Source organism: Manihot esculenta, chromosome 7, assembly GCF_001659605.2.
Source record: "Manihot esculenta cultivar AM560-2 chromosome 7, M.esculenta_v8, whole genome shotgun sequence".
In the NCBI taxonomy this organism is placed as follows: Eukaryota; Viridiplantae; Streptophyta; class Magnoliopsida; order Malpighiales; family Euphorbiaceae; genus Manihot; species Manihot esculenta.
Genome location: NC_035167.2, coordinates 28,601,262 through 28,617,964, shown reverse-complemented (window position 1 = coordinate 28,617,964; position 16,703 = coordinate 28,601,262). Strand labels below are relative to the sequence as shown.

Below are 16,703 nucleotides of genomic sequence, written 5' to 3'. Positions count from 1 at the left end.
ATTATTTAAAAAAAAAAAAAAACTTATTCAAATAGTGATTAAGAATATAAGAATAAAGTAAAATAAGCAAGAAAGGGAGAGACTTTTTTAAAGAAGAAAAGTGACATGAAGCTTAAGCTAAGTAATTAAATAATTGAAGGAATGGTGAAGTGCCCAATTTATAAAGACAAAAAGGGTGCCCAAAGAAAATGCTTATTTTTTATATAATATGAATTTTATGTATAAATCCTCACTCTTTCTTCTTCTCTTTCTATACCTTCCTCTCTCTTTCACTCTCATGTTTACCATAGACTGACTGACTGACTGAGGTTTTCCGACATTGACGCGTATAAGGAAGTTCAGTTGACTCAGTGACGGATCGGTGAGCTAAGCTTTACATGAACAAAATATTCTCCACCATTTATGTTAATTCTTTTGGTGGTTTAATGGGTATTGATCCAAAAATCAAAATAGTAGATATATACGTTTCTTGTTGCATATAAAAGGAAAAAAAAAGTTTTTTTTTTTTTTTTTTGGGTGATATTAAGGATTTAAAAGTGATTAAAATTCAGGTAATCCTGTTTTGTAAAAACACTAAATTCTGTCTATGGTGGTTATTTGTTTTCCTTGTTTAATGAGTACTAAGAGATTATAGTTAGCTGGCTCTTTCAATTTTTGAGAAATGTATTGGAAATAATATTCTTGCATTTATAGGAATTGATGCATTCTTGTTTTGCCTACCTGAGAGTTATTTCTATTATTGTTATTATTACTATTGATTTTATTTTTTCCTTGTTATTTTGGTTTTAACTGTGATTTTAGCATTTGGATTTCCAAGTGAGTAAGAAATGTGTGGGGTTTTTTTGGTGAAAACAGGTTCAGGATCAAATGGGATAGGAGAGGAGAGAATATTTGGTTCAATCTTGAAATTTGGTAATTCACCGGGAATTTGCAGAGATTGAAAGAAAAGATTGAAGGTTTGAAATGGATTCAAGAACCAATTCAGGAGATGGATTTTCAACCCCACAAGGGAGAGGGGTAGAGTTGATGGGTTCTTGGGTGCCACCAACTCCAGAAAAGCCAATTCCTGCAAGATATAATTCCATGCCAATTGACAGGGATGGGAATCATCAACTGAGTAGAGGGAATTGGCAAGAACTGGCAACAATTCCCACAGGATATGCACAGGAGATGTTGAATTCTGGCAGGGTTGCACAACATTTAGGCCATAATCAAATTGGCCAATTGGGCGGAAATGGGTGTTTGGCAGAGAGGAACAGAATGATAAATCACATTGCAGGGTCCTACACACAGACACTTCGTCAAGAAAGTGGAAATCTGAATACTAATTCATTTGTTGATCTCTTGACAATGAATAATTCAGTTTCTTTTGTCAGTCCACACATAAATGTAAATAGAAGTATGAGCATGGGAGAAAGGTCTTTGATTCCAAATTTTCACTCCCAAGTTAACAGCGTGATAGAATCCAGACCTGGAGGATTGCTATTCCCTCACCAAACTCACTGCTCGAGTTCAAACCAGGCGAGTAGCCATAGTAGCTTACTGAAGATTCCTCAGTGTAAGTGATTCTATCTGCTTTCACTCTTTTTCTTTTTTTTTTTCTTTCTTTTTTTTTTTTTGTATTTTTTTGATGCTAATATATTCACGTAGTGAGCATATATTATGAAATAAGGTTGATCAACATATGTAATCTGCTCATTGTCCATAATACAAAAATGAAGGATCTGGATTTGATCTCATATGGGTGGGAGTGATTAATTTGCATTCATCCACACAGTAAGGATATCTAGATTTTTCAATTGAAACAAATTGCTCCTGGTTATTTTCTTTTATTCTGTGTGCTATTTGTAATTGAAATACTTTCATTGTAAAGGCATTCTTCCTAATTCTCTCTATACAATTTTCACATTCAAGTCTATATTTCTTTTCGAGTTGAACTACTGTTTCTTGATCTATCAAGACCTTATTACATTTTCTTCAGGAAACAGTTTTTTTTTTTTTTTTTTTTTTTTAAATTACATTTTCTCAAGCAATATTCTTTACTACAGATGGATTTCACATACCTTACAATCATAACTATGGCCTCAATTCACTACCAAGCATAGAAGCTGATGCAGCAACAACTACAACCAACTCATTCCAATTCGCACCAGTAACGCCGCAACAGACCAAGAAGTTAGAGACCCAGCTCCCTGCAGCTGTAAATTCTCCACAGGAAAAAGCCTCAAGTGAAGGAACAGACAAATTTTGTGATTTATTTGCATCAGTGAACTACATCCCAGAACAGCACAATTCTGATGTGCTCTTGCATAACATTGTGGACACGTCATCAGCTGTTGTTTCTACACCATTTAACGAACCAAAAGATTCTGGCAAGCTAAGTGACCAGGTTATTGACCTGAACAAAACACCTCAGCAGAAACAACCAAAACGAAAGAAGCACAGGCCTAAAGTAGTTAAGGAAGGAAAACAGACCAAGACTCCCAAGACTGCAACAGCTAAAATGGCTGATCCCAAGGAGAAGACAACTGAAAAGAGAAAGTATGTGCGCAAGAAGGACTCAAAAGAGTCAATAACTCAACATCCAGATTCTGTTGGAGAGACTTCCAATTTGGAAAAGAACCTGAAGAAAAGGAAGTATGTTCAAAATGACCTACAAGAACTAGCAACTCTGAATGCAGATGATATAGGTGAGACTGCGGATCCCACTTCTGGAACTGCAGCAACATCATGTAGAAGAGCATTGAACTTTGAAAAGTTGGAAAATATCAGAGAAGGGAAGAGAAATTCATTTGCGCAGCAGGAGATGCTGAATAAAAAAGGGTCTTGCAATTCTGGTAAATCTTTTCAAGCTGCAGATTCAATCAACAAAACTAACATGAAGTTCAGAACAAAGTCAGATTTGCAGATGAGACAAGATGGTGAGACACTGTTAGAAAACCACCATTCAAGAGCAACACATAACCTGGCCTCTTCTAGCAACCAATTTCTGTGCAATGACAACACAATTTCAAACAGAATAGGAGCCAGAGCCATTCCAAAATCAGACAGAAGAGAAGCTGCAGTTCAACTAGCTTCAACAAAAGAAGTGCAAATAGGCAATTCAAATGTCAATGCTAAAGCAACAGATATCAGAATGCAGCATCCCTGTGCAGAAGGAATTGACCAAATTTCCTTTCCAGCAAACATTATTTGCAAAAACCTGGAGAGAACCAGACAAATGATGCCACAGAATACTCAATCAGTTGCGGAGATTTCACAACATTTAATCGATGGTAGGGGATACAAGAAAGAATTTGGTCATTTTGAGCAGACAAGCCACTGCACTGCAAATCCACCAGATTATCAATTATACAGCTGCATCAAGTCTAATGCAATTTGTGCAGATACTCAAAAGAAGAGGAAGATTGAAAATGGGATCCTGACAAATATAAACGGTTTGCTACCTTCTGATGCAGCTGTCAACCATTCAATGCTAAATATAAGCAGCAGAAAAAATCTCCATACAACTGAATCTACAGCATACAGGAATAGGGAAACATGGAACTCACACACGGAAAGCTATAATTTCAGGACGAAAGAAAATAGTGGGTCCACCAGATTTCCTGTTGACTTGTACATACATCAAGTGGCTTCTGGACAAGATGTGTCAAAGCAACCTGTATTATCAGGATCCACTGCATGCATGGAAAAGATTGAAGACACCAAAAGATCCATGAACATCCAAAACCTTGCTGCCCTAGCCACAGTTGAGAACTTTAACATGCTTCCACCTAGTCCTCAAAAAACAGGCCCTCAACCTGTAGACCAACTACATCCTAAAACTTCCAACATCAATGTGTCAATAAAGCAGGCAGTGGGGTCTTCTCAATCCAAATCTGTTCCATTTAGAGAAGGCAAAATGCGAAAAATACGTATGGACATCTTGCAAGATCACCAATCACCTGCTAAAAGGAGAGGTATATTGCATATTACAAAATCTTCAGCAAAATTGTAGAACTTAAAAGGCTTTAGGCTTTATGATTCCAAATATACTTGTAACCATATTGAAAAGAATAAACTTAATATTTGATGCAGGGGGACCACCAAAGTCCACCTCAATTGAAGAAATTACATATCGAATGGAGTGTCTCCATCTCAATGAAAGGAGCAATGACATGGACGGCAAAGAGCAAAATGCAGTTGTGCCATACAAAGGAGCAGGGACACTCGTTTCATATGAACGTTCTGACTTTGTCAAGAAGCATAAGCCAAGGCCTAAAGTAGACCTTGACCCAGAGACAGAGAGAGTGTGGAAGCTATTGATGTGGAAAGAAGGATGTGAAGACGTTGAAGGAATAGATGAGGTGAAAAGGAAGTGGTGGGAGGAAGAGAGGAGAATTTTCCGTGGACGAGCTGATTCATTCATTGCAAGAATGCATCTTGTACAAGGTATGAGTTTAAATATCCAAAAAAATGAGTCGGTCTAGTATTTAGAATTCAAATGGAAATTCTCCTTTGAAGATGCCAATATTCAAATCATAGTCACTAACAAATTCATTGAAGTTTTTGTGGATGAATCTAGGTGAAATATTTTTTTTAATGTAACCAATAGTTTGCAGTTAGAAAGAAGCACAGAAACTCACCTTAATGTATGAATGCAATAACTCTACAGGAGATAGGCGCTTCTCAAAATGGAAGGGATCAGTTGTTGATTCAGTGATAGGAGTCTTCCTTACTCAAAATGTTTCAGACCACCTTTCAAGGTAAATTCCGGGATCATTAAATTCAAACTATTGGCAGTAATACTGATTGATGCAGAAACTAAACCTTCTCTTCAACTACTTACCCTTCATGCAGCTCCGCCTTCATGTCTCTAGCTGCAAGATTTCCTCGTAAGTCAACAAGAAACATAACCTGTGAGAGAGATGGGGCAATAATTCTGTTTGACTCAATCAAATGGAATGAGAAGTTGTTACAACACCCTTTCTATAAGCAGAACTCTACGACGCACTGCGAATCAACAGAATATCAAAGAGACTCTGAGACCTCATGGACAGACAGGACAAGCATTGTAGAGTCTCGTAGTCATAGCCCTCCAGAAGTTTTTTCATCACAAGATTCCTTTGATTCCTCAGTTATTCAAAGCAATGGTGGAGTCAGATCCTACTCAGGCTCCAACTCAGAAGCAGAAGATCATGCAAATGAGTACAGACATAGCAAGAGTCCCAGTACATTTTTAACAAAGCATCCGCAAGTTGAGACCACCACCTTGTATGAAGAGTTATATAGACCTGTTAGTGGAAGAACACTGTTTCACATGCAATCCAGGCACGGACAAATGCAACCAGAATATACAGGAAATAGGCAGCAGCAATGCCCAGGATTGGAAAGATTGGATAAAAGCTTACATGGCTCTTCTGCGTTTTATCAGCAAATTATTTACAATAATCCTCAGATGCAAGTACCAGTACTTCCTTCTTGTAACTATCAGTTGTGCACAACTGCACAATCTGAGATGGTAGAAGTGGATTGTGTTGGACCGAACAGAGAAAAGAGCATATCTTCTTGGCCTTCAAGTGCCTCCAGATTCAACAAGGAAAAAGATGCAAGTTGCACGAGCAAAAGGGTTGTACAAGGGGCACAGGATGCAGCTGTATCCACAACACAAAAATACAGGTCATCAAGCTGTCAAGAAACACAAACAATGGACTTTTATTCTTTCCTACGCATGCAAATGATGCATGAACAAAGCAATCCTGAAACTTGCCATGGATTCCAACAGCCGAAGGTAACAAAGAATTCCCAATTGAAAAGCAAATCGATGGTTGAAACAGCAAATCTTGCTGATGCACAATTTAATGGGCAAAGTAGCTACAAGCAGCACAACTCAAACGTTCCCATTCCCACAGGCAAAGCTTTTGATGCTGAAGAGAGAATTGCTTTGGTGGATGAGCAAGCGCACTCAGAAAATGAATTAGCTGAATCAAATTTGAAGGAAGAAGTACATTTTACTAATAAAGAGAACTTAAAAACAACTTCTTCAAGAGCAAGAAAAGCAAAAGCCAGGGGTCAGAAAAAGGATGCAACTGACTGGGATAGTTTAAGGAAGCAGGTACTGGCAAATGGTAGAAGAAAAGAAAGAAGCCAAAATACAATGGATTCCCTGGACTATGAAGCACTGAGATGTGCTAATGTCAACGAGATTGCCAAAACTATAAAAGGAAGAGGGATGAACAACATGCTAGCAGAACGTATCCAGGTAAATTAATTACATTCAATCTCAAACCCTATAAATGACCAGATTCAGCTTGAAATGGCATAATAGGAAAATAATATTACTTAAAAAAATCAAACTATTTACATATTTTAACAGTTGCAAAATATTGTAGGAATTTCTGAACCGACTGTTCAGAGTACATGGAAGCATTGATCTGGAATGGTTAAGAGACGTCCCCCCTGACAAAGCAAAGTAAGCTATCTGAAACATTAGAGATTTTTCCTAAAATGGTGAAGCTATTTCATTTATTTTGATTTGATTACATATTGCTCCATATAGTGAAATTCAACAGAAGCTAATGTTTTGAATCTGCATAATTCATTTTCTAGTTTCTGGAATATATTTATTCTGCAGGGATTACCTTCTAAGTATGAAAGGATTAGGGTTGAAAAGCGTGGAGTGTGTGCGACTCTTAACACTTCATCATCTAGCTTTCCCTGTAAGTTAAATAAGTGTAAACTACAGATCAAGAGCAACTTACAAGAGGGCTGCAAAATCTTACAATCAACTAATTCATTTACATTTTCATGAAGGTTGACACAAATGTTGGACGGATAGCAGTTAGACTGGGATGGGTACCTCTTCAACCATTGCCAGAGTCACTTCAAATACACCTCCTAGAACTGTAAGTATCCATTTTCCAAGCAATTGTCCCCACACATTTCCATTGATATGAAAATGGTAATCTCATTCTTTTAGGTACCCAGTACTCGAGTCAATTCAGAAATACCTCTGGCCAAGATTGTGCAAACTTGATCAACAAACATTGTAACTATTTAACTCTTTCTTGAAGCCATAACAGTATTCCAATACAAAATAGTGTAGAAGAAACTAATTGTTTATTCTTTCTGCTCATATTTTTCTATATAATGGGATTACAGGTATGAATTACATTACCAGCTGATTACTTTTGGAAAGGTATATTTAAAAGCTTAACTTTTACTTCCATATTGCTGCAATTTTATTTTTTACTTTTGACTATTTTGGAAAATAATCAACATGCTTCAACCTTTATTCAGGTCTTTTGTACAAAGAAGAAACCAAATTGCAATGCATGTCCAATGAGAGCAGAATGCAGGCATTTTGCTAGCGCCTTTGCAAGGTTTGCACATCAATCTATTCTGACATTGTCACCAATATGCCAGCAAAAACACAAATAGGCTGGTGATCATATATTTTAAAATTTTGATAAGCCTCGACAATTTTAAAATCAAAGCTTTGCAAAATAATACAGAAAAGGTTTAAGTTGCAAAAACTTTAACCTATTAAATAAAATTACAGAGAACACCATTGTGAAATTGGATAAATAATGGTTTTCTGATCATTGCTATAATACAAGGGTCCAAAAGAGGAAGTAAACAGATAATTGCAGCTAGATTATTTAACCCAAAGGGCATATGCATAGGAATTATGAAAATGTTATGCAACAGGATAGCAAATAGTATGATGCCATGAGAAGCAGAACTCTTATTCACTTAAAAGAAGGTTTAGGAAATCCCAAAATCAGACATGAGATTTGAAAACTAAGGTTTCATTCAAAGTATCAAATCTCAGTCATTACTTGCCATTTTGGGACAAGTCTCTCATGCCTTTCTGTAAAAGGAGCTATTCATCAAATTGTTTTCCTTACCGGCCAAAGTTTCTAATATGAGCATAAAATTTTCCAATCTATCAACTATCGTATTTATGAGGAAGGGGGTGGGGGGGATGGGAGGGAAGAAAAGACAATGTCAATCTATGATTAATGAATGATCATGGAGGCCACATCACATTAGATACCTTGTTTCCAGTATCCATAAGATTAATACTTCAGAGAATGAAGCTGAATGTGACCTCTGTATTTTGCAGTGCAAGGCTTGCGCTACCTGGGCCAGAAGAGAAGAGTATGTTGACTTCAACTGTTCCTTTAGAAATGGAGAAAGGCTCTGGCATAGTTATTAATCCCATGCCATTACCTCCATCCGAGAAGAATCCACCTAAAACAGGAGTATCAGATATTGTCAGTTGTGTACCTATCATTGAAGAGCCAGCAACACCTGAGCAAGAACACACTGAAGTATCAGAAAGTGATATAGAAGACATATTCAATGACAATAGCGATGAAATACCAATAATAAAACTCAACATAGAAGAGTGGACAATGAATTTGCAGAATTACATGCAAGCAAACATGGAAGTTCAAGAATGCGACATGTCCAAGGCTTTAGTTGCTTTGAATCCAGAAGCTGCCTACATCCCTGCAATCAAACTGAAGTATATCAGCCACCTTCGGACAGAGCACCAAGTGTAAGTGAAAAACCTTCCATAACTAATGAAGTTATTGCCAACAAAAACTGCATTTAGTTTGATAGAGTCAAGTCATATAAGTAGTAAAATTTAATGTAAATTACAATATAGTTCTTGAGATTTGAAAAAATCCACAATTTAGTCCCTCATTTTCCTGTGAAAATAATTTAGCCCTAAGGTTTCTGTTAACAAAATAATCCTGTAAAAGTTCGTTATTAGATTATAACAATTTAATCCTTTGAATTTCATTTTTTGTGACATTTTACTTCCTTTAGTTTTAATATTTATAACAACTTAGTCCTTATAGTTTTAATATTTGTAACAATTTAGTCCCTTCAATTTGGGTTAATTTATTCAATTTATAGTTAACTAACAATAAATTTAATAGAAACACTATTTTGTTAACAAAATAAAAACTTTGAAATAAAATGGTTTATTATTAAAAAAGCAAAGACTAAGTTGTTGATTTTGCTAAATCTCAATAACTACACTATAAATTACCCTAAAATTTATCAAAATCATATGACTAATGTTACAAATTGTTATCACATGCATCACCCTCTAGCAATGTTTGAAATTGTGTTCTTGTGAAAGTGGAAGGGCATTGCTAAATAGATAGAAGACTCCACACGTCCAATGGCAAAAAGTTTCAAAATAAAATATCATGCAAAGACAAGGAATATACTCGGTGCATAAATATTTTCAAAAAAGGGGGGAATATCCTCAAACATGCACTCTAACCCCAGTCTCCTAACATGATGCAGATATGAACTTCCAGATTTACATCCTCTCCTGAAAGAGGTTAGTTTCCTTTTTATTCGACACTAGAAATTCTCCATAAATTATTCTTGTTTAATGGTGAGTTAAAAAAATTGCAGATGGATAGAAGAGAACCTGATGATCACAGTCCATACCTTCTTGCAATATGGAAACCAGGTGAGTAGGCATAATATGCTTGCAAGCTTGCAAGACTGACTCAAATAACACTAAACAAATGGCATCTATATACCATGACAAATTAGAAACGGCTGCTACGATGCATATTGATGATATTGTTACGATATACCATGCAAGTTTTAGGATACATATGAACCATTAATTTAAATTATTATGAGACAGAATTCTGTATGTGCTCCTACCTTGCATAAAAGATGCTCGCCTAAATGATACCTTATTACTAGGTGAAACTGCAAATTCAATTCAACCGCCAGAACAACATTGCCAGTCCCAGGAACTAGACAAATTATGCAACAAAAAGACATGCTCATCGTGCAACAGTATCAGAGAAGCTAATTCACAAACAGTCAGAGGAACATTTCTGGTAAGCAAATCTTCTCACCAGGGGACATACACAATTCATCATGGAAACCAAATTTAAGGGAAAAAAACAATCTCGTGTCTCTAACTGAATTCCAATGGGTTCACATGCAGATACCTTGTAGAACAGCAATGAGAGGAAGCTTTCCGCTCAATGGCACCTACTTTCAAGTGAATGAGGTAAATACCATTGAAGTTTGCACTCTCTGATTTTAAAAGTACATCTTTAATTTGTACTGAAGTTGCTTATGAGTGGATGTGAGTCTAGAAGTCTTCTAAATTTAGGAAAAGCACCAAATTGATATTGTAACAGGAAGGAAATAAACCTACATTTTCAAGTGTAAAATCATATAGCAAAAGCATAGTGCATCAAATTTTGCCAAACATAAAGTTAGAAGACTATCTCCATTACGAGCGAAGATTGTTTTCATTTTATAAATGGCAGAATTTGAAGTAATTCATTCCATGAATTAATGGTCAGTTGTGAAGAAAATTTTTCCATGCAGGTATTTGCAGACAATGAATCTAGCCTAAACCCAATTGATGTTCCAAGAGCATGGATATGGAATTTGCCAAGACGAATAGTTTACTTTGGAACCTCTGTATCCACAATATTTAGAGGTAAGAAAAATATTAGTTTATGAGCATTTGTTAGTTAACATTCCAATTATATTAAGGTAAAACCTAATTCATTCCACAATAATTTCTACTAGGACTTTCAACAGAAAGAATTCAGCACTGCTTCTGGAAAGGTATGTAATGCTATATTTAGCTTTATTATTTAAACGAAATAAAAAACAGTTCCATGAGTATTGAATGCAATAATAATATAAACAAATTCTATATTTCAAGTAGTTCCTAAATTAATTAACTATATATATATATAGAAATTGAAAATCGTATTAACCAATCAACTAATCTTTTATTCACCTGAAGAGAATTTTATCACAAAATATCTTAACAAAGTACTTAATGGCCAACTTATAAGATGTAAACAAACAAATGAAAAAAAGATTGGTTTATTCTATAAATTTCACATGATAGCAAATAAAATAGATGCTTCCCAATTAAGAGTCAACTTGTAAATAACCTCCTAATTCATCATGAAACAAAATTTTCCATTTTTTGTTATTAGACCCTCTCAGAAAAGAAAACAAATGGGGTGCGAAACTATACTAGCTAGTCAAAATAGCATGCTTAAGAGATCTACAAAAGGTTAAGCAAATTGTTCTATGGTTAGATTCACTAGTAATATAATTAGAGGCTCATAGATGTGCTTCAAGTATCAGTCAGTGAAATTTTATTTGCAGGATTTGTTTGTGTGCGAGGATTTGACCAAAAAACAAGAGCACCCAGACCTCTTGTTAGGAGATTCCACTGTCCAGCTAGCAAAGCAAAGACAGAATGAAAACTAATGACAACCAGCCCACAGTTATCTTCTTATGGCCTGATTGCACTTTCGAGCAAGCAAGCAAGCCAATGAAGTACAATGACAAGCAGGCCATGATGCAGAGATGATGGATAGCTAAAGTTCTAACAAGCAGAAGGTAGGTGACCTAGTGAAGAAAAGAGATCATTGACTAACATATTGTTGTGCATTCAATTGTTTAGTGACTTGTCCAAAAAAAGAAGCTTTCAGTATTGTGAGATACCATGACAAGTGGGATTTAGGCACAAATGCATTATAATCATTATGTAGATTCATGCTCGAAGGAGCAATTTTGCATAAACTAGCCAAGATAAAGGTACAATTGCTGCAAGCATGCATGTACAATTGCTAAGACTTTGTTGAAAGCAATAGAATTGATAAGATGCTGTCATTATTTTTTATGTCATTGGGTTGAATAAGGATAGCTTTGTTCATAATAGAGACAAGATTCATAAGTTCAAGGACATCAAAGGGCTTTAGAATTTTACGCACTATATAAAATTTTGTTTATTTGGTTTCTGATTTCACCTCCTCGGTTACATTAGTCCTTAAACTTATAAATCCAAAATCTCAAACTTGAAAAATCTTACGGAAACTTCATTTAAAACTCAATTGATTTACGATTCTCCAATCCCTTATTTGAAATGCATTTTTGCGAAAAAATCATTTCAATTCATAAAAAATTTTCTTTCTTTGGAATAAATTTTAAACTAATAAAATTTAATTGAATTCATTTATTTTAAACAAATAAATAATAAATTCAAATTGATTTATTTTGTTCATTATTCGTATTTTATTTTTAAACTAAACATAAAATATTTAATTTATAAATAGCAATCATTTTTATCATATGGAAAATATTTTTTGAACTCCTTTATTAATATTTTCACAATATTTAAAATTTAAACTTTACATAATTTTTTATCATTAAAAATATAATTAACCTACATTATTTTTTAAAAATTAATAAAATAATATAACAAATTTCTTACTATCAATTATAAATGCATTAAATAATGCTTAATATTATATAAAAAAAACTTTATATTAAATTAAATCCTAAAAGTAGTTATTAATTAAGAAAACATAAATAAATTTAAAGTAATAATAAACAAAAATAAAGTATAAAAGGAGAGAAAAATAAGTAGAAAAAAATGAGTTGTCAATGAATAATTAAGTAATTTTAATGCAAATAGGTTTAAGTAAAATCATTTCTTACGAAATCTTAACAATTTTGATAAAATTTAGTTTTACTTCAAAATAATTCTCACAAAAATTCAATCAAAAAAATTAAATTCTTATATTTATATTTTTGCTAAATACAAAAATTAAAAAAAAATTCAATTCATTTCTTTTTTCTACTCCCTTTCTCAGCAACCAAACGGCCACAAACTCAACATTTAAAAAAACAAAAAAGCAAACAAACTGAAAAAAGAATTAGTTCAAAAATTAGGGTTTAGAATTAACCAGATTTTGTTCAGATAGAAACAAAAAATTACATCAGTTAACCAAATAAAAAATCAATCATCAAACAAATATTTCATAAACACTCAGTTTTAATTGTTATAAATCCTCCACGGCCCAAACGAAACAAAAAAGCTATTAAATCCAAACATTGTAATTTCCTTCAAACTTACAAATTAAATTTCTTTTCACTACACCTTTCTCAGCAACCAAATAACCACAAACACAAAAATACAGCTAGTTCCAAATTTAGGATCGAAAATGAACAAGATTTTGATAAAATCTGAACCAAAAATCAATCATCAAAGAAAGATTTCACAAACAATCAGTTTAATTATTATAAATACTCTACAGCCCAAAGAAAAAAAATATTAAACCCAAAACATTATCTCTACTCCCTTTCTCAGCAACTAAACAAACACAAACTCAAAATTTAAATGAACAAAATAAGCAACAAACTGAAACACAGCTAATTCCAAAATTAGAGTTTAGAATTAACAAGATTTTAATCAAACACAAACCAAAAATTACATGAGTTAACTAAACCAAAAATCAATCATTAAAAAAAAAAATTAAACACTCTGATTATTATAAATCTTCCACAGCCCAAAGAAAAAAAAAAAAAAAAAACGAAACATTGTCAATCCTTTCAAACTTAAAATCAAATTTATTTTCTCTACTCCCTCCCTCAGCAATCAAACAACCACAAACTCAAAATTTAAACAAACAAAACATGTAAACAAATACAATTAGCTCCAAAATTAGGATTCAGAATTAACGAGATTTTGATAGAAATTGGATCATACCTAGATTGGTTAGGTTGATTGTAAATAGGAACAGAAAGAGGAGATTGATTTTCCAATATAATTGAGAATGGGGGATTTGATATTTGTACAAGAGAAGGATAGAATTTTTTTAGGGATCTTATATGACAGTTTTGATTAATTATTTTAGGTTTTTTTTTTTTTTTATTACATCAGCCGCCTTTGCATTTCACCCTCTCTAATTACGTTTCTAAACTTTGCTTCCGTAATTGAGGGGTTCAGTGGATTTTGGTGCAACCAAATTTAGACACAAACAAGGAAGCTGGACTAAGATAAGGGGCAATTTTCACTCTGTCCCTCAACTAAAGGTATGTTTTCAAAACAACCCCTTAAATTTAATTTCTTTTCTTAAACTTCCATAATTATGACCCAAAATTACTCTGTTTGGTAAATGGAGATGGTGTCATCTATTTTTATTATGTAATTTTGCACTATGGGATTGGGTATTAGGATTAATTTATTGTTTTAGTAAAATTAAATATTTTTGAAAGTACGCCTAAATTAAATTGAGGTCAATTGAAATATGATAAGATTCATTTATAATTATGGTGTAAAAAAAGGTCGGATTATAATTACAGTTAACTAAGAAGGTGAGCTTTATTATATAAAATTAGAAAGTCAAACTATAAGAGAAATAACTCTCCCTTTTTCCTCAAAACCGTCTAATTGTTTCATGAAAATAAGTTTTTCCAAAGTTCCATGTAAGAACGCCGTCTTCACATTCATTTGTTTCAATTCCAAATTTTGATATATCGCTAATGATAACAAAACTCAGATTGAAATATGTTTTACCACGGGAGAAAAGATTTCATTATAATTTATTCCTTCTACCTACGAGAAACCTTTAGCAACAAGTCTTACTTTGAATCTGAGTCCCAACTTTCTCTTCAAAACCCATCTACACCATATAACCTTCTTCTTTTTAGGTTTCTTGGTAAGAATCCAAGTGTTATTCTAGTTCAGTAACTTTATTTCCTCCTCTATGGCTTCTTTCCACTTTCTCCAGTCTTTAGATCGCTTGGCTTCTTGATATGACTTTGGTTCTTCGATTTCGATCTCTTCTACAGATATAAAGGCAAAATCCACAGTCTTAGCCTCATTATATCTTGAAGAGGGTTTAATTTCTCTTCTACCTCTATCCCTTACAAGTATATAATCACTAAGATCTTCTTGCTCTAAATCCACCTCTTTCTCTAACCCTTGTCCTAATTTTGCATTTTTAGCGTCCTCGGATTCATCATCTGAAGAGATGTTCTTCTCTTTAGATCTGGATGAACTCTCGATTGTTCTCTAAGGAACTCCATTTTGATCTTTAGTCCCTTTATTGTTCTTGATTTGTACTGTATGAACCTGAAGAGTAATAGTCTCCTTACTCGAGATTTGCCTGTAACCTCTTCTTCTTTCCCTTTCTGTAGGTCCTTGAACACTTGTTCTTCATTGAATCTAACATTTTTGCTAATGACACACTTTTTCTCCTCCAGCAACTAGATCATTAACTTTTGGTCCCTTGAGGATATCCAACGAATATCCCCTTTCTTGCTCTAGGCAACAGTTTACCCCGATCTGTATGGATATAAGCCACACAACCAAACCTCCTCTAGTGTGAATAGAAAGGCTCGGTCCTTCGTAGCTCCCACAGTCACCTTTATGGATATCTTTGAGGGTGTCTTGGTCTTCATCCTCCGTTATGCATTGCAACCATGGTTGGACTGCACAACTCCTATACAACTAGCCATTAATCAGTGTATATTTTGAAGATTTTCTTATTACCTATTTGGCTTCCAATTCATCTGTAGATAATTCATCCTCTGTTAGAAATTTGTAGACTAGTGTCATCCATTTATTTGCAACATTGATGGGTAATGCCTCCTCGGCCTTGGTCGTTGGGGCTTGCAATACCTCGAAAGGTAATTGTTGGGTCAAATGTTGTTCTCCTGCTACCACTATTTTTGTCAGCAAATCTGCTTCACCATTGTCCCCTCTTGCTACCTATTGAAGTTTACAATCACCTTACTTTCCTCTAATTTCAGTGGCTGAACCTTTTTCTCATACTTTACTAAGCTCGGGTCTCAAACATTGAAATAACCCTAGCATTAGTTGACAATCAACTATAAGTCACTACAAATAATTAAACTTTGGATACTTACCTCCTTTATTATTTTGAGTGCCATGATCACACCCTCATACTCAGTAGCATTGTTTATGGCAGTGAATGCTAGTTTTGCAGTATATCACAATTTAATGCTTGCTTACCCTTGCTGTAATATTCGGCTAAGTTCTGGCATCTGAATTCCAACCTTCTAGCGGAATCTCCGTTGAAATCCAGAATTCCGAGGTCGGAATCCCTTAGAATGGTGAAAATAAAGGTTTTCATAAAATGTTTTAATGTTTTTATGGTTTTAATCAAAGAAAGAAAATTGAGTTTTGAAAGAAAACACCATGGAGGAAAAGTCCAGGTTCGACCGCCGAACCTCATGTTCGGCCGCCGAGCATGGTGGAGTTGCGGAAGCTCTTTTGGCCCCCGAAGGTAGTCTAGTCAGCCATCTATAAAAGGCCCATTGTCCAAAAATGGGCGAGTTTTCTCTCTCCATTTTCGGGCATAGGTGAGATTTTGCCCTTCCATCATTGATTTTATGTTTTCCTTCAAATCCTTCTAGTTTTTTATAAGATTTTTCCTTGTTTTGAAGATTTTTGAGCTAAGATCAAGGTTTTAGAAGTTTGGAGACCTCTAGAGACCTATTCTCCTAATCTCCAAGTTTGGATCGCATCTCCTCTCGATCTTCAAGAGGTAAGTGTAGATCCATACCTTTTTATATGTTTTAAGTAAGTTTTAAGAGGATTTAAGGGTGTTTAATGCATGTTTAGAGTATATCTAAATGTTAGGGTTTATGTTAGTTTAATGATAAATGTGATGCTATGTTGATGTTTGTTGGGGTTTAGACTAGTTTTATGCCCCTATGTGTTTGAAAATGCGTTTATGCATGTTTTAGAATAGTTGGATGCATGTTGTGGGAGTTTTGGTGGCTTGGGGCATAATGACAGAATTGGGTTCTGCCACCTAGAAGGGCCCAGTTCGGTAGCCGAAGCAAAGTTCGGCCGCAGAACCTGCCAGGGGAGGCAGTTT

The 16,703-nt window shown here is 34.4% G+C and overlaps 1 protein-coding gene and 1 long non-coding RNA gene across 5 annotated transcripts; one reads left to right on the top strand and one right to left on the bottom strand.

Moving 5' to 3' along the window:
- Positions 1 to 237: 237 nt before the first annotated feature.
- LOC110619307 (protein ROS1A) lies at positions 238 to 11,692 on the top strand. 3 transcript variants are annotated; one of them, XR_006351172.1, is made up of 20 exons: positions 238 to 361; positions 856 to 1,558; positions 2,049 to 3,959; positions 4,078 to 4,431; positions 4,655 to 4,745; positions 4,840 to 6,241; positions 6,372 to 6,451; positions 6,614 to 6,698; positions 6,793 to 6,884; positions 6,959 to 7,027; positions 7,141 to 7,177; positions 7,279 to 7,361; positions 8,108 to 8,545; positions 9,310 to 9,346; positions 9,424 to 9,481; positions 9,727 to 9,866; positions 9,977 to 10,042; positions 10,352 to 10,483; positions 10,576 to 10,614; positions 11,173 to 11,692. XR_006351172.1 is itself a non-coding variant. In XM_021762658.2 (20 exons), the coding sequence occupies exons 2-20, from the start codon at positions 964 to 966 to the stop codon at positions 11,268 to 11,270; spliced, it is 5,790 nt and encodes a 1,929-aa protein (XP_021618350.1). In that variant the 5' UTR covers positions 238 to 361; positions 856 to 963; the 3' UTR covers positions 11,271 to 11,692. The 3 variants fall into 3 exon arrangements, 2 of the variants coding, with proteins under 2 accessions (XP_021618350.1, XP_043814007.1); XM_021762658.2 differs by having other exon boundaries at positions 10,369 to 10,483; XM_043958072.1 differs by lacking the exons at positions 8,108 to 8,545; positions 9,310 to 9,346; positions 9,424 to 9,481; ... (3 more) ...; positions 10,576 to 10,614; positions 11,173 to 11,692 and having other exon boundaries at positions 6,967 to 7,027.
- LOC110619308 lies at positions 3,436 to 13,747 on the bottom strand. Of its 2 annotated transcripts, XR_006351173.1 has the most exons (8): positions 13,562 to 13,747; positions 8,418 to 8,496; positions 8,039 to 8,295; positions 6,621 to 6,991; positions 5,391 to 5,633; positions 4,829 to 5,273; positions 4,626 to 4,737; positions 3,436 to 3,944 (listed from the first exon to the last, which is right to left on the bottom strand). It is a non-coding gene; the product is annotated as an uncharacterized LOC110619308 (long non-coding RNA). The 2 variants fall into 2 exon arrangements; XR_006351174.1 differs by lacking the exon at positions 6,621 to 6,991 and having other exon boundaries at positions 4,626 to 4,859; positions 4,964 to 5,273; positions 13,562 to 13,734.
- Positions 13,748 to 16,703: the final 2,956 nt, after the last annotated feature.